Below are 16,782 nucleotides of genomic sequence, written 5' to 3' on the forward strand. Positions count from 1 at the left end.
CCGCGTCTCCGGCGCGGCGCCCTCGAGGGACGCCGGCGCCGGCGCCGGCGCGCCGCCGTCGTCCGCGGCGGCGCCCGGCGCGGGCGCGGGCGCGCCCGCGACGGACCCCTCGAGCGACGACTCGTCGAGGAACGCGAGCCGCTCGTCGAGGAGGCGCCGCGCCTCCGCGGCCTCGGCGTCCTCGCGCGCGCGCTCCTCGCGCCGCCGGCGCCGCTCCTCCTCGTGCTGGCGCTTGCGCTCCTTGCGCGGGTCGACGAAGCTCGACTTCGCGGACTTGGCGACGATGACGGCCGCCGCGGCCTCGTCGGGCTCGGGCTCGGGCTCGGGCGCCTGCTTCGGCGCGAAGAACTTGCGCGAGCTCGCGCGCGTCTTCGGCGCCTCGACGGGCTCGACCTTGGCGTCGAAGAAGTAGGGCATGTCGATGGAGAAGCGCCGCTTGAGGGGCTTCGCGACGGCGACGTGGCGGTCGAGGAGCCGGTCGACGGCGAGCGCGCAGTGCTCGGCCTCCGCGGCGTAGGCCCGGCCCTCGTTGGCGTCCTCGCTCGGGACGAGGTGGGCGAGGCCCAGGGCTCGCAGCTCGGCCTCGGCGACGCCCAGGTCCAGGCGCGGGGGCCGCGTGAGCCGGAAGTCGCGGCGCGCGGACCGGCGCTTGATCGCGCGCGCGCGCCGCGCGAGCGCGTAGTTGGCCAGCACCGACGCCGTCGCCGGCCGCCGGAAGTTGGCCAGGTGCAGGTGCGACTCGCGGCCGCCGTCGTTCCACCAGGCGACGACGTCGTCCGCGGAGACGAGCGCCGGGTCCGCCCACGCGTCGCCCGCGCTCCCCGGCGCGGGCGCGGGCGCGGCCGCCTTCCGCTGGAGCACGGCGACGGCGCAGGCGTCGGCGACGGCCTCGCCCCGCAGGCAGCGCGCCGACCCCTGGGGCGCGTCGCCGACGCCGGCCGCGAGCGCGCGGAAGACGCCCCGGAGCTCGCCGCCGTCCAATCCGCCGCGCCCCGCGAAGTCGGCGAGCTGCACGGCGTCGCGCAGCGTCGACTCGTTGTCGTGGCCGCTGCCCTCGCCTTCGAGATCCACGGCGAGCACGGCCGCGCAGTTCTTCGCCTCCGTCCGCGCGCGCGCGTCGAACGTCGGCGCGAAGAACGACGCGAGGAACGCCGTGTCCGCCTCGTGGGCGACCTTGACGCGCTCGTCGAAGGCGCGGCCGATCTCGGCCTGGACGCGCTTTCGCTTCGCGATCTCGGCCCGGCTGCAGCCCCGTAGAAAGTGGAAGGGCGCGGCCGCGAGGCCCGCGACGGCCGGCTCCGCGTTCGGGCACCTCGCGTCCTCGAAGTGGCGGACCCAGCCGCCCCAGAGCGCGAAGGGCGCGCGGCAGCAGGGGCACTCGTAGCGCGGCGGGTCGTGGGCGCGGAAGTCCGCGAGCATGGCGCGCGCGTTCGCGCGCGACTCCTCGCGCGTCGCCTCCTTCGCCGCGCGTTTCCGCAGCGTCGCCGCCTGGACGGCCTCGTGGACGGGGCCCTGGTTGATGAAGATGTTGGAGAAAAAAGCACCGCAGCCGCGCCGTCGCCGCGCGCGGCCGGGCCCCTCGGCGAGCCAGGCCTCCAGCGTGGCGAGGTCCGACTTGCCGCTCTCGTAGGGGTCCAACTCCGCCCTCGCCGCCGCGAGGTCGCTCTCCGTCGCGGGCACGTCGACGGCCTTGAGGATCGTTTTCAGCTTTTCGTGCAGGTCGACGGCGCCCGTGCCGTCGACGTCCGCCGCGTGGAACGCGCGCCGGAGCCGCTCGGCCTCGGACGGCGCCTCGCGGGACGCGGGCTCCTCCGAAACCGCCTCCGCGGGCTCCTCGGCGGCGCGCAGGCGCTCGACGTGGTAGTCCACGGGCCAGCGGCCCGCGGGGACCTCGTAGGCGAGGGAGCAGCGCGTCTCCGTGAGGTGCACGGACCCGCGGATCCACCGGAGCTCCGCGGCCGCGCGCCTGCCCTCCGCGGCGAGGAGCGACGCCCGCTGCCGGTCCGCCTTCTTCGAGGCGAGGCGCTCGCGCGCCAATACTTGAATACAGACGACGGACCGCGACTTGAACTGGCGGACCTCGTCGCGCTTCTTCTCGTACGTGACGCGGCCTTCCGCGCCGCGCCACGCTCTTTGAAGCAGCGCCGCCTGGTCGTTGTCGCGCTTGTTGAGTTTCTCGCGCACGCGGATGCGGCATTTCCGCGTGAACTTCCACATGAGCCAGTAGTACTGGCGCTCCTTGCGCATGCGGAAGACGCGGCGCCGCGCGCGGCGGCCGCGCAACACGCGCTGGATCACGAGCGTCTTCGCCGTGCGGAAGCGGAACCAGGCCTTGACGGGCTTCTGCAAAAAGTTCGCCGCGGCCGATAGATGCTTGGTCTTGGACCGCACGGCCTGGCGCGCCTTGGTGGCGCGGTAGATGGCCTTGAACTTGGAGATTGCGTAGTCTAGTAACCTTTTGTTCTCGCGGTAGCCGCGCTGGATCGTGATGGCCGCGTGGTGCGCCGACGCGTCGTAGACGAAAACGTCCTGGGGCGCGATGTTCTGCTTGTCCTCGGGCACCTGCTGGTGGAAGCGCGTGATCTCGAAGAGCCGCGCCGCGTGGCCGAAGTGCTCGTAGGCCGTGAAGGAGTCGCCGCGCCGAGCGAGGTCCTCGCCGAGCACCTCCTGCCACATGGCCTCGCGCCGTAAAGCGGCGTCCTGGAAGTGGTGCGTCTTGAGGTGGGACGCGATGGACTGCTGGCTCGCGTCGTCCTCCTTGGCGATGTCCTCGACGGGCATGGTGATGAGCTCCTTCTGCCGGCTCTCGTCGTAGGTCACGACGGCCAACGCGCTCGACTGCTGCAGGTCCGGGTGGCAGTAGACCGTCTCCGCGTCGAGGGGCGGCGCCAGCACGGACCCGACGCGGTCCGCGTGGACGTCGTTGCCGACGTTCGCCGCGACGATGTGGTCCATGCGCAGCGCCATCTCCGCGCTGATGTCCACGGGGTCGCAGGCCCTCCCGTCGCCGACGACGGCGAACTCGCCGTCCGGCAGCGCCGCGGCCGCGGCCCGGGACTCGCGGAGCGCCGCCGCGATCAAGGGGCCCTCGTGCGACTCCGCGACGGCCTCCTCGCGGTCCTTAAAGCGGCCGACGAAGCCGGCGAACTCCTCGACGACGGCGGGGCTCAAAGCCGGCGGCATCTTCTCGTAGCGCCGCTCGAGGGCGACCGTCGGGTCCTCGTGGAACCGCGCGAAGTCGATGACGTCCGTGAACTTGGGCGACGCCTCGGCCTCGGCCTCGCGGTTCACGGCGTCGAGGTCGAGGTGCCGGTCCGACTTCGCGACGGAGGAGAACTTGGTGAAGGACGTCTGGGACGACTCGAGGGACTGGAGCTCGTGGAGCGACCCCTGCTGGTCGCCCTCGTGCTCCTCGTGGCTGCTCGACCGGCTCCGCGGCTCGTCGACGGACTCCGCGCGGCTCCGCGGCTCCTCCAGACTCCCGCTCCGGCTCCGGCCCTCCAAGCTCCCGCTGCGGCTCCGGCCCTCGTCGGACTCGGGCTCCGACGCCGCGCGTTTTCGCCGCTTCTCGGGCTTCTTCTTCTCGGCGAGGTGCGCGCCCGTCCACGGCGCGCGCTCCGTCTTCCGCCGCCCGCTGTGCGGCGCGTCCGGGAGGTCCTTGATCAGCGCCATGGCCGACGGCTGCTGCTTCTCGCCCAGCGCCTCCGCGAGCTCCGCGGTCATGACCATGTCGAACTCCTCGATGCCGTCGTCGACGGCCTCCTTCTTCTTCACGAGGCCCATCGCGTCGCGCTCGACCTGGGGCTTCTCCACGTCCGGGTAGTCCGCCTCGAGCTGGCGCTTGAGGCGCTCGATCTTCCGCAACGCGATCTCCTCGGGCGTCGGCTTGACCTTCTCCTTCTCCTTCTTGCGCAGGTCCTGCGCGTACGGCAGGCCGTTCAGGTGGTCCCAGATGAGCTCGTTCGTCCGGTCCGGCGGCTTGATGAGCTTGTTGAAATTCGTCCGCTTGAGCAGCGACACCTTGGGCCACTCGGGCCAGGCGATCTCCGCGAGCACGATGGTGAACGCCTCGACCTCATCCTTCTCCGCCTCGTCGTCGTCGCTCGACGCCTCGGCGATGCTCTCCTTGAGAGACGCCTCGTTGAAGAGGTCGTCGTCGGGCGACGCGAACTGGGTGGCGACCATCGGTCACGGCGGCGCCGCGGAGGGCTGCCGCCCTATCATTTACACGACCATGCTGCCCAGCGCCGGTACCGTCGAGGCTTTCATCATCACTGCACGGCTGGCCTCGCTCAAAAACTTTACCGAGGCGAAATCGAGCTGCGGCGACCACTGCCGCTGGCCGCGAGGCGCGAAGACCCGCGCGTGTAACCCCGCTCGTTACCCGTGTGCGCACGACCAGCCTCCGCCGCGCGCGCCGCTCGTCGACCACCATGTCGGCGAGCACGCTCACGGACGCGGCCAAGGAGCGGCAGAAGTCCAAGGAGCTGAAAAAGATCATGGAGGCCATGCTCGACCGGTTGCGCTGCCGCACGCTCGTCACGGACGGCGGCACGGAGCACGCGAGCTTCCCCGACGAGGGCCTCTGCGTCCTCAAGGTCATGGGCTCCGGCGGGCGCGAGATCCCCTGGCCCGCGTGGCTCGTCGCGCGCGGCCTCGGCACGTGGTCGGGCAAGGGCGGCACGCGCGGCGGCGCGGCCAAGGCCGCGGGGCGCGACGACGGCCTGCGGAGCGTCTGCTGCTACGGCAGCGGCTGGCAGCTGCGCGTGCCCGAGTCGGAGCTCCACGACTACGACCCGGCGATCGCGCGGAAGAACGTGCACATGGGCGGGCGGCTCTACCGCGCGGCGCTCGCCGAGGCGGAGGCGCGGCGCGCGCTCGGCGAGGACGACGGCGAGCTCGCGTCCTTCTCGTCCCTCGTGGCGCAGAATCTGGACGAGTGCCGGGACCCCGTGCTCCTCGGCCGCCTCTTCAGCGAGCACGAGCGCCGCATCGAGGAGACGCCGACGGTCGGCGACGTGCTCGCCGTGCGCTGGAACGAGGACGACTGGTGGCCCGCGCGCGTCGTGAACGTGGACTTCAACGACGTCGAGGTCGAGTACGACGACGACCTGAGGACGCGCGAGACCGTGGTCCGCGGCGACGAGATCTGGACGACGGACGTGCGGTGCATGGGCGACGACCGCGAGGCGACGTTCGACGCGCGCGACGCGGCGCTGCTCGACGGGGGCGACTTCGGCCTGGGCGGCACGTTCCTCGACTCCGACGACGACGCGCCCAAGGCGCCGCGCGAGCCGCCGGTCTACAAGACGGACAGCGAGGAGGACGCGTCGGACGACGGCCGCGGCGAGCCGGGCGAGCCCTACAAACCCAAGGCGAAGCGCAAGGCGCCCAAGAGTGCTTCCGCCGCCGGCGACGACGGCGAGAAGAAGCCGAAGAAGAAGCGGCCCAAGGGCGAGGCGCGGCCCAAGAAGGCGCCGAAGATCCACCTCGCGTCGGAGATCGCGGTCCGCCGCGCGCAGTGGTCCGTCGGCGCGCGCGCGCCCGTCGTCGTCGAGGAGCGGCAGGATCGGCCGCCGCACGCCGAGCCGGGCGAGCCAGAGATTATAGCGCTCGCCGGCGACCCGTCCCTCCCCAAGTGGAAGCGCGCGCTCCTGGCGCGGGGCGAGTCCGTCGGGGCGGCCTTTCCCGCCGCCGTCGCCGCCGCCGTCAAGAAGCCCCCGAAGCCCAAGGCCGCCGCGAGCGGCGGCCACCCGCCCCAGCGCGGCGCGACGACCATGGGCAAGGCGCGCGCCGCCGCGGCGCGGCCGAGCGCGCTGTCGCTCCTCGGCGCGATCCGCGCGCCGTCCGCCGCGACGCCCCGGGCCGAGCTCCCGTCGCCCGCGGCCGCGGCGGCCAAGCTCGCGACGACGAACCAGAATCACAACAGCGCCATCGCCCTCGCGCAGCAGAAGGCCCGCGCCGTCGAGGCCGCCATGCTCAACGCGGACCGGGCCGTGCCGCCGCCGCCGCCGCCGCCGGCCGCGCCGGCGCCCGACAGCGACGACGACGACGCGTCGTTCACCGAGGCCGACTACGAGCGGCCGCCCGACGAGCCCAAGCCCAAGAAGAAGACGTCGAGCGCGCTGCCCCCGGGCTGGGTCGCCAAGTGGTCCGAGCGGAAGCAGATGTACTACTACGTCCACAAGGCGCGCGGCGAGACGCGGTGGAACAAGCCCAAGGACCGCGAGGACAGGAAGGTCAAGCGCGAGCCGTCGGGCAACCGCGCCGCGCCCGGGTCGCCCAAGGAGGAGTCGGCCCTCGACGCCGCGCGGCGCACGCTCGCGGCCCTCGAGTCGACGCTCGTCAAGCCCGCCGCGCCCGCGCCGCCGCCGCCGCCGGCGCCGCCGGTCGAGGTCGACGTGCCCTACCTCGCGCCCGAGGCCGCGCCGCCGCCGCCGCAATGGAGGCCGCCGGCGGCGGCCCTCGCCAGCCTCGGCGGGGCGCGCCCCTACGCCGCGGCCGCGCCCCCCTACGCCGCGGCCGCGCCGGCCTACGGGGCCGCGGCGCCGGCCTACGGGCAGCAGCAGGCGGGCGGCGACGTCTCCATGTGGGACGAGTCGGCCCTCTCGCAGCTCGACAAGCTCGTCGCCGGGCCGAACTACGGCCAGCCCGCCTACCCGCCGCAGCCGGCCTACGGCCAGCAGCAGCCCCGCTACGGCTACGGCCAGCAGCAGCCCCAGCAACCGCGCCGGGGCTTCAGCCAGCGGCCGCCCCAGCCCCGCCAAGCAACGCGGCGGGGCGCGCCGGGCGGCGGCTCGCGGCGCCCCCCGGGCCACTCGGGGCCCTACGTCCGGCGGGGCTAGTCTCTCTCTAAGTTCACGCGAACTTCAAAAGTTGAACAGCACCTTCAGGGCCGACGACACGAACGCGGCGGCCAGCACGAGCACCATGCCGAGGGCGACGTGCAGCACCGTGGACGGTTCGGCCTGGACGGCGGCCGCCGGCTTCGAAGCGGCGACAGCCGGTTTGGCCTCTCTCGGCGGCCGCGTCGCCGCGACGACGGACGGAGCCTCCTTCGGCGTCGCGGGCGCCTCCTTCGCCGGCGCCGCCGCGGGGATCACGGATCGTGGGCTCGGCTGGAGCGTCGGCGCCGGAGGCGTCGGCGGTGTTGGCGGTTTCGGCGGCTCCGTCGCCGCCGCGGCGTCGTCGACCTCGAAATCGACCGCGTCGTCGTCGTCGCGGCTCTCGGGTCGGAGGATCGACTGGCGCTTGATCGAATCCTGGCGCACGAAGTGGTTGTCCTGCGACGAGGCCCGGCCGAGCTTCTGGATCTCCTCGAGGCTCTTGCGCCGGACCTTGGTCCGCGGCGCGCGCTTCGGCGTCGGCGACGGCGACGGCGACGTCTCCTCGGCCGCCGGCGGAGGCGGGTCGTCGTCCTTCTGCTGGCTCAGGGCGCGCACGCGGCCGGAGTTATTCTCCATGAGCTGGGCCACGCTGGGCCGCCGCGTCTTCGTCCGCGTCTTCGACGGGCTGGCCTCGACGCTGCTCGTGATGGAATCGCGGACGCGCCCCGTGCCGTGGAGGTCGCGCAGGACCGGGTCCTTGATCGTGTCGGGCTCGACGGGCCGCGGCTTCGCTCGAAAGAACCCCATTGCGTGGGCTGCCGAGAGCTCGAAGGGCTGCCGAGCGCGCTCGAACGAGCGGCAGCTCGAGCTCCACTTCTGGGAGTTTTTGCTGCAACTACGAGTCATGTTGCACCTCAACATTACCATGTTCACTCGTCGCGGCGGAAGAAGACGCGTGCGCCGGAGATGGAGAAGAAGAGGAGCTCGTTCTCGCGCTTCGCCGCGTGGACGCGGCGCGCCGTGAGCTGGAGCGTCGACACCGCGCGCGCGGCCTCCTCTTCCTCGTCGTCGTCGTCGTCCTTGGGCGCGCTCGCGCCGCTGAGGAAGCCGAAGGTCGACGACGCGGCCTTGCGCGCCTTCTCCTTGGCCTTGGCCTTGGCGGCGCGTTTCGCGAGGTTCTCGGCGAGCTCCGCCTCGTCCGCGAGGAGCTTGGCCTTGACGCGCTCGAACCAGTGGAGCGAGTCGAAGCGCGAGCCCTGCTCGAGGATCGCCAAAACGTAGGCGACGCCCACGGCGAAGCCGTCATCCGTATAATAGGCCTCCTTGGACCGGTTCTGCTTGAACATGCGGTCCTTGGCGACGAGGGAAGCCTCGACCCAGGAGAGGCAGAGCGCGGGCACGATCGTGTAGAAGTTGTCGAGGTGCGCGTGGTCGCCCGCGAGGAGCACCTTCTTGAAGACGTTGACCAGCACCTTGAAGTAGTCGCGGCCCTCGGCAAAATTTTTGCTCAGCGTCGCGATGACCTCGCCGAAGTTCGCGGCCGCGGCCTTGGTGCGCGGCGCGAAGCCGTTCGTCGACGATTCCGCCGCGGGCTCCGCGGTTTCCGCGCCGTCGCCGGCGGGCGGCGCCGCGCCGTCGGGGTCGCGCCAGGCGTCGCCGGCCGCGGTTTTAGCGAGCTCCGCGGCGTCGTCGAAGTCGGGCACGAAGCGCGCGGCGTCCGCGCAGAACTCCGCGCCCGCGGAGCGGACCATGCGGACGTAGCCCAGCGCGTTGCCGATCTCCGTGATGAGCACGCGGAAGTGGTCCAGGAAGGACCGGCCGTCGTCGCCGACGCCGAGCTTGCGCACGTCCTTGGCGAACTTCGCCGCGCGGTCGTAGGGGTACATGGCGTCGCACGACTCGCGGTGCTTCCGGAACCAGCGGCGCTCCTTGGACAGGTGGGAGCGGATGTAGTCGTCGTAGAGGAACTGGTTGAAGACGTGGAACTTCGTGGCCAGGAACTGGTACGTGTAGTTCACCGTCGTGTTGAGCACGCCGAGGCCGTGCTGCTTCAGGGACGCGGCGATGGACCGGATGTTGATCGTGCGGATGTTCTTGGAGCCGCGGTCCGGGCGCCGCTCGACGAAGTTCTGCTGGTTGAGGTTGTAGGAGAAGCGGCTCACGAAGACGTCGATGTTCTGCATGATGCGCAGCACGTCGAGACCCACGTCGAGCGACCCCATGGGCAGGTGGTTGTCGCGGAGTGCGACGCCGTAGGTCTCGAGGCAGAGCTGCTTCATCTCCGCGTAGGTGCTCCAGTCGTGGAGGGCGACGACCGTCAGGTCGTAGAAGACCTTCTCGAGGTAGCGCTGGAGCCGCCGCTTCACGTCGAGGCGCCGGCCGAGGACGCGGAGCGGCGGGAGCACGAGCGCGTCGACGACGCCCGGCGACGGCTCCGGCAGGGGCAGCGACGCCGCGGCGTCGCCCGTGCGCGGCGCGGCGGCCCTGGCCGCGTCGACGCGGCCGACGTGCGCCGCCGCGGCCTGGGACCGGAGCACCGCGTCGGGCCGCGTCGCGCCCGCGCCGCGCGCCTGGCCGAGCGCGTGGGCCCGGAGCCGCAGCTCGTTCTCGACGCGGTGGCAGAGCGGCGTCACGAGCGCCGCCTCGAGGGCCTCGAAGACGAAGGCCGTCCAGCCCGCTACCAATGAACTCTCCGCGTCGTCGACGTGCTGCGCGGCCCTCAACGCCGGCGCGACGTCGCTGACGGCTAACACGAAGAGCGGCAACCGCTTGACGCCGCCGGGCTCGTCCAGGAGCACGTCGAGCATGGGCTGGAAGAGCTCGCGGCTCCAGTAGACGCAGGAGCAGTCGCAGGCCTTCCGCAGCTTCGCCTCGAGGGCCGCGAGGAGCCCGAGGCGCCGGAGGAGCGCGTGCGCGCGGTCCCGGCACTTGCGGACCTCCGCGGCGCCGCCCGTCGTCGACGACCCCTCCGGCGCCGTGCGGTCGTTGAAGGCGACGTGGAGGCACAGCTCGAGCACGCCCACGCGGCTCTGGCTGTACGCGTCGGAGCACGTCACGAGGTGCGTCGCGGCCTCGACGGCCGCGAGCGCGTCGAGGCGCCCCGCGGACGAGTACTTCTTCCGCGCGAGCCGCGCCTTGAGCGGCGCCAGCTGCGCCGCCAGCGCGCCGCTCAGCGCCCGGAGCGCGCCGGACGTGCACTCGGCGATCGACGGCGCGTGGTGCCGCCGCACCGCGTGGTCGAGCGCCTTGAGGCCCTCGACGAGCGACGCGAGGGGCGCGAGCATGGACTTGCTGAAAGGGAGTGCTAAAGCCACGTGGAGCGCCACCGTCGACCGCAGGAGCGCCGCGTGCGCGTGCGCGAGCGCGAGCGCCTGGAGCAGGAGCGCGCCGCGCTGCTCGAGCGCGGCCTCGGCCGCGGCCGCGCCCTTGGCGCCGCCGTCGACGGCGTCGTGCTTCGCGCAGCGCGCGAAGCGCGCCCGGGCCTTGGCGAGCCAGGCCGCGCAGCGCGCGCGGAGCGCCGCCGCGTCGGAGGGCAGCGCCGCGTCGAGCGCGAGGCACGCCGCGCGCCGCGCGGCGACCGCGGCCTCGGGCGCGGGCTCGAGCTTCCGCACCGTCGCGGGCGGCGGCGGCGCGTGCTCCGCGAGGAAGTCGCCGACGAACCAGGGCAGGCACCGGCCGTCGCAGAGCGTGACCTGTACCGATATCTCATCGTTTCCCCACCCCACATCTCTCGAACGTCGGCCGCAGGACGCCGAGCGCGACCACCGGCGCCCGGCTCTGCAGCGCCCAGAGCTGCCGGTACAACTTCGCGTCCGGCTCAGCGGACGGCGGCGCGAGGCGCCGCGAGAACGCGTAGAGCGCGACGACGCCGACGACCTGCTCGCGCTCCGTCGTCTCCGACGCCGTGCCCAGGCCCAGGGACACCTTCTCCAGGAGCCCGCGCACGCCCCGCTCGAACTCCGTGAGCAGCGTCGGGCTGCTCCGGACGTTGACGCGCGTCGCGCCCTCGTCCTCGTCGACGAGCTCCTCGAAGTCCATCTCGACGCAGGCCTTGAAGCAGGCGCCGTGGAGCACGCTCCGCTCGAGGTCCGCGAGGAGGCGCTCGAACTTGGCGAGCCGCGCGCGCGCCGCGGCGCCGTCGGCCGCGCCGTCGAGCTCGCCGGCCCACTCGTCCGGGTCCGTGCGCACGCGCTGCATGAGGCGCTTGTACTCGACCCAGGCCGTCGCCAGCGCGTCGTTGGACTGGATCGCCCGGTCCACCGTCGCCAGCAGCCGCAGCAGATCCGCGAGCGTCTCGAACGCCGGGCAGAGCCGCACGTCGCGGAACGTCGCCGCGTAGGACGCCTCGAGGGGGCTGTACAGCGCCGCGAGCTGCTGCGTGATGTTCAGCGCGCAGGCGTGGCAGCGCTCGACGAAGTTCGCGAGCTCCTGGAGGAACGGCAGCGCGCGGCCGAGCTCCTCCTCGAGCTCGCCCGTCGCGCGCGGCGCGTCGGGGTCGCTCGCCGGCCGCTCGCCGAAGCACAGCAGCGCCGGCAGGAAGTGGGCCTCCGCGAGCTCGCCGAGCTCCCGCACCTCGTCGCCGACGAACGCGAAGACCGCGAGCACCTTGCGGAGGCTCCGCTCGCCGGTCCGCGCGAGCTCAAAGGCCGGCGCGCGCTCCGGCGGCCGCGCGTCGAGGCGCACGCAGGCCGCGAGCTGGTCCCGCGGCGCGTCGAGCACGGGGTCGTTCACCGACTCGCGGCGCAGGGCGAGGAGCGCTTCTTCGTGGTCCTGCGTGAACCCGAGGAAGCGGCCTACGTTTTTTTATGTCATCGCGCGGAAAGCGGTCGAATCGCACGGACCTAGGAGCGCCTCCACGGGCCGCGACCGCGCGTCGTCCTCCGTCTCGAAATCGAGGTTCCAGGGCCGCGCGTTGTCGACGACATCGTCGGCCATAGCTCGCGGCCGCCAATCAAGAAAGCGAAAGCGCGCCAATGGTGAGGTTCACCGTATCTAGGCGTGAAGCAAACAGCCGCGCTATGGAGCTCGGGTTCCACATTAAGCAAGTCGACGCGCGCGCCCGCGTCCCCTTTTCGCTGCCCTTTTGTCGCCACACAGAAGCCGCGCAGATAAACGACTCCCTCCTGGCGATCCACGATGGCGTCGAGATGCGGCGGACGCTCGCCGGCCTCGTCAAGGTCTCCGACTCGTTGTCCTCGGAGCAATCGGAGATCGCGCGCTCCAGCGTTGCATCTTTCCCGCGCGGGGCGGCTCCCGCGACACTTTTCCCCGGTGCAGGTCCACGACTTCTACTTCTACCTCTTCGCCTTCAGCCGCGAGAACCGCTTCAGCCACGAGAAGACGTCGACGCTGCTGTCGATCTGCCGCGACGTCTTCGACGGGGACATGGGCACGAACGACCCCGCGAAGCACATGGGCACGTCCTTCGAGCGCCTCGAGGGCATGCTGCTGCGCCACGCCGTCTTCCGGCCGCCCAAGTCCATCGGCGTCTTCGACGAGGGCGACGTCCGGTCGATCCTGAATTTCATGCTCCACAACTACTACCGCCACTGGCGGCTCTACAAGGTCTGCTTCACGCGGCGGCTCCAGTGCACGTTCACGCAGGTGCTGCCCTTTGGCGTCGAGGAGCCCGCGGCGTACCGGCCAGCGTCCTGCGGCCGTGACGATTTTCGAGAAATTTTGACCGGGAAAACGAAGAGAAATCGCCGCCGTCATGCTTGGTAGGTACCGGCCCCTCGTCGAGCTCCTGCCCCTGGGCGAGGCGCCGCCGGCGGTCCTCGAGCCCGAGCCCGAGCCCGAGGAGGAGGGCGGCGAGGCCGAGGACGGCGAGGCGACGGGCGAGGAGCCGCCGGCGGACGAGGTAGCCTAGGGCGGTAAAGTCCCTTGCTTGGAGCCGAGGCTTGCGAAGCGAACATCCCTGGTGGTGGCCTCAAAACACGACTAATACTCAGCGCGCCGTCTCGCAGACCGCGCAGACGGGCGCGTGCGGTTTCTCGTTGAGGAAGGTGCACGCGCGACACGTCCAGGACGCCGCCGGACCGTCGTCCAGGCAGATGACCTCCTCCTCGCGCGGTCGCGGCGGCGCGACGTCGCCCTCCTCCTCGCGCGGTCGCGGAGGCGACGCGCGCCCAGGCTTCGAAGCGAAGTTGAGCGTCGTCTGGCCCGGCGGCAGCGCCGCGGGCTTGGCCCGGGCGCGCTTCGTCGGCCGCTCCTCCGAGGCGGCGTCCTTCGCGTTGTCGCGTCGCGCGCGGCTCCCGTGCTTCTCGTAGACCTTCGCGCCTCGATCTTGGTCGCCTCGAGCTTTTTGACGGCGCTGACGAGGGCCTTGGCGCGCTTCGCGCTCTCCTTCTCGTCGACGACGGGCCGCGGGTACGTCGTTCCGACGACGAAGCCGCAGGCGCGCGCGACCTCGGCCGGCATCTTCGACGGCTCGTGGCACCACTTCGCGGGGACGGCCCGGAGCTCGGGCACGTGGCGCTTGATGAACGTGCCCTGCGGGTCCTGGTCCTTGGCCTGCTTCGTGACGCTGTAGACGCGCCGCGGCGCCCGCCGCGAGCCGCGCGTCTAGATCCGCGAGCGACTCGTTCGCGAAGTTGACGTGGCTCCCGTGCACCGAGTGGTGCGCCAACTGGTCCGGCTCGTACAAGTACATGACGATGAACTTGCGCCCGCTCTTCGCGGCCTCGCAAAACGGCGCATGGTCGTGCAGCCTCAAATCCTTCTTCAGCCACACGACGTCCATGGCGTCGCCGCGCGCCCGGGCGGGCAGCCTCTGCGGAACGATCGGGCTGCGCTGGCTACTGCGAGGCTGCCACGGCCGATCCGAACCCGCTCTGTGCTCATCATAGGTTTATGATCACCTTTGATTGAGACAAGCGCACGAGCGACCATATCATTCGGAGAGCACCGCTTCCCGTCAGCTCAGCGAAGTTAAGCCGGATCGAGCTTGGTTAGTACTACGGTGGGTGACCACGTTGGAATCCCGAGTGTTGCTCGTTTTTTTTGCCTTTTGCACGCTGTGTTTCTCTTTTTTTAAAACATACTACCTTCTGGAATTGCCCGGGCGGGCAGCCTCTGCGGAACGATCGGGCTGCGCTGGCTACTGCGAGGCTGCCCCTCGCCCGAGTCGGACCTTGAGTGCAACATCGGCATCGTCGACTCCGCTGCGCCGCATCGATTCGCCCGGCGCGCGCGCCGTCGCAGCGTCTCGACGTCCGCGCGCAGCGCGACTCGTGCTAGTCTCCGACGCTATGGACGCCGTGGCCGCGGCAAGGCAGGCGGTCAGGGACGATAACGTAGACGCGCTGCGCGCAGCAATCGCCGCGGGAGCGGATCCAAGCGCATCGATCAACTCACACCAATTTCTTCCGTTGCTGGGGGTCGCCGCAGATAAGGGACGTCTCGGAATTTGCGAGCTGCTTGTGGCCTCGGGAGCGGATGTGAACGCTTCCTCACGCACTGAGTCAGTATTCTCTGCCCACGGCGGCGGCCTTGTCCCCGGCGGCGGCTCTGTCCCCGTGATCTTTTGCGCAGTAGGCGGCGAATCTGGCGCTCATCTGGCCTGTGCCCGTCTGCTTCTAAATGCGGGCGCTGATCCCAACGCTTGTTCTACTCTTCACTCTGAAGGAGGGCCAAATGGAACCCAATACGCACTGAAGCACGCGGTTTTAGGATCAAATCATCAGATGGTGCAGCTTCTCATCGAGAAGGGTGCCTTGCTTGAAACGGAGGACGGGACTGGGACCGCCCTCTTGCATGCTATCGGTCTCGGCAAGCGCAAGACTGCGCTCAAGTTGCTCCGCGCCGGCGCCGCCATGAAAGTGCTGCGCCGCCATGAACTCACGGACACGAACGAGGCCCTGCACGACTTTCTAGCCGACGTGATCAGTGACGGGGGCTGGGAACGGCACGTGCAGCGCCACCGCGATAGGCTCCTGGGCGTCATCTCGCACTGCGTCCGGCTTCCGCATGACGTCAAGGTCGCCATCCTTGGCTTTTGGTCGCCACCGGGTGGTAGCTAGCTGAAGTTAATTCCACGGGAGAGGCGCCGGGTTCAGAATTACTCGGTCTGGCGGATCTTCCGCCGGCGCTCCGCGGACAGAACCTGTTCTTTCCGCTTCTTGGCCCAGGACGTCGGATCGATGGACGGCTTGACGCCGCGGCCGTAGGCCGAGCTCGCCTGGTCCTGGGCGGACTTGGAGCGCAGGTTCTTGTCGCGGATCTTGGGCAGGCGCTTCCGCGGCGACGACCGGAGCGCGGACCGCGCGAGCTTGGCGGAGCGCAGCAGCTGGCGGATCTCGTGGCTCCGGAGCCCGGCGGCGTGGAGCCTGTGTGCAAATCAACCAGTGAGCTGGGACGTCGGGGCCAAACTTCAGAATTCTCTAGCTCGGTCAAATCGAAGTCGATTTGGCTGATTTTTGGACGAATCGATTGCTCTCAGCGAGTTCTCGAAGCACGGCGGAAGTGATTGTGTCAAAACATTCGAATACGCGCACATTGAAGTCGGGTTGAAGATTTGATTTGCACACAGCGTGGAGCGTCGCGCTCGAGATGGCCGCGAAGGACGCCAAGTCGCCGCAGTTGGCGTCGCGGAGCCGCGCGGCCGCGCGGACGGCGCGCGGCGCGTCGACGCCCGACGCGACGAGGAAGGCCAAAAGGAAGCCGTCGCGCACGTCGTCGTCGGCCGACGCCGCCCGCGCGCCGCCGCCGTCCGTCGTCGCCGCGCTGAGGTCGCTCGCGCTCTGCTCGACGTCGACGGCGCTTCGGGGCGACGAGCCGCGGCTCCGCCGCTTCGCGGGGGACGCGGAGTCGTCGCCGCGCTTCTCCGCGGCGTCGCGCTCGAGGGCCGCGAGGCGCGCCTCGAGGACGCTCAGGCGCCCCCGCGCGCGGAGGCTCTTGGCCTCGGCCTCCTCCTGGGCCCGGCGCTTCGCACGGTTCGCGGCCTTGCGCTTCGCGGCCTCCTCGACGGCCTCGGGCGCGGCGAAGAACTGGACCTGGACGATGGGCGCCGCGTCCGGGTCCTCGGGGTTGCCCGGCGTCTGCGACTGGCCCGCGGGCCGCGTCGCCATCGCGTCGTCGGGGAACCGCGGCGACTTGCGCGCCTTCCGCTTCTTCTTCTTGCCCGACTCGAACTGGACGCCCCGCGGCGGCGGCTCGTCGTCGAAGCGCGCGCGCCGCCGCTCGTGGAGCTCGGACGCGTCGGGCTGGGGCGACTCGCGCGCGTCGTCGTCGTCCGCCGGCGGCGGGCTCGCGAAGCGCGCCTTCCGGCCGCCGGGCGGCGGCGTGCCGCCGGCGACCTTGACGCGGGCCTCGCGCGCGTCGTCGTCGCGCGGCGGCGGCGTGCCGAAGCGCGCCTTGCGCGGCTTCGGGCTCGACACCTCCGCCGCGAAGCGCGCGCGGCGCGGGCTCTCGTCGCGCTCGCGGTGCAGCGGCGACGTCACGGACGTCGGCGACGACTCCTTGAGGTCGCCGTCCTTGAAGGCCTCGTCGCCGCCGCGGCCCCGGTCGACGCGCCGCGGCGACCCGCCCTGGGGCGCGCGCTCGACGCCCTTGGGCCGCTCGCGCGCGGCGGCCGCGTCGACGCCGGGGCCCGGCGCGCCCGCGTCGTCGCCGAGGTCGTGGCGCAGCGGGGGCTCCGCGGGCGCCGCGTCCCAGCGCAGCGCCGCCGGCGGCTCCGCCGCGTCGTCCCAGCGCAGCGCCGCCGCCGGTTCCTCCGGCTCGTCCCGGGCCTCGGGCTCGCCGCGGCCGATCTCCGCGTTCGCGGCCGCGATGAGCGCGGCGCGGTCCTCGGGGTCGACGCCGATGGCCGCCATCATCGCCGCGTCCTCCTCCGGGTTCTCGCCGAAGGCCGCCATCGTCGCCTCCTCCGCGGCCGCCTCCGGGTCCCGCGCCGCGAGGCCGAAGCTCGCGCGGCCCTCGGGCTCCTGTTCGCGCTCGGGCATGGGCGGCGGCTCGT

General features: G+C 71.7%; 3 protein-coding genes across 3 annotated transcripts in view; 1 reads left to right on the forward strand and 2 right to left on the reverse strand.

The window, feature by feature from the left end:
- Positions 1–7,756: 7,756 nt before the first annotated feature.
- AURANDRAFT_27432 (hypothetical protein) lies at positions 7,757–11,441 on the reverse strand (the record flags this gene model as incomplete). Its single annotated transcript, XM_009039474.1, has 4 exons — positions 7,757–7,975; positions 8,048–9,259; positions 9,365–10,519; positions 10,590–11,441. Coding segments are annotated over 4 exons (3,438 nt in total), but the record flags the coding sequence as incomplete, so codon positions are not given.
- Positions 11,442–11,662: 221 nt separating this feature from the next.
- AURANDRAFT_71776 (hypothetical protein) lies at positions 11,663–13,359 on the forward strand (the record flags this gene model as incomplete). The annotated part of the gene is made up of 5 exons (XM_009039362.1): positions 11,663–11,878; positions 11,936–12,040; positions 12,105–12,475; positions 12,552–12,687; positions 13,225–13,359. 5 exons carry the CDS (start codon positions 11,801–11,803, stop codon positions 13,357–13,359), a joined length of 825 nt encoding a protein of 274 aa, XP_009037610.1.
- A 1,527-nt stretch (positions 13,360–14,886) lies between these two features.
- AURANDRAFT_64722 (hypothetical protein) overlaps positions 14,887–16,782 on the reverse strand; it is a gene marked incomplete at both ends in the record, with an annotated part of 3,128 nt that continues 1,232 nt past the window's right edge. The window contains 2 exons of the mRNA XM_009039473.1: positions 14,887–15,154; positions 15,354–16,750. Of these exons, the coding sequence (XP_009037721.1) occupies positions 14,887–15,154; positions 15,354–16,750 (1,665 nt within the window). The remainder of the gene's footprint in view (positions 15,155–15,353; positions 16,751–16,782) is intronic.

Source organism: Aureococcus anophagefferens (genome assembly GCF_000186865.1).
Source record: "Aureococcus anophagefferens unplaced genomic scaffold AURANscaffold_11, whole genome shotgun sequence".
NCBI lineage: Eukaryota > Pelagophyceae > Pelagomonadales > Pelagomonadaceae > Aureococcus > Aureococcus anophagefferens.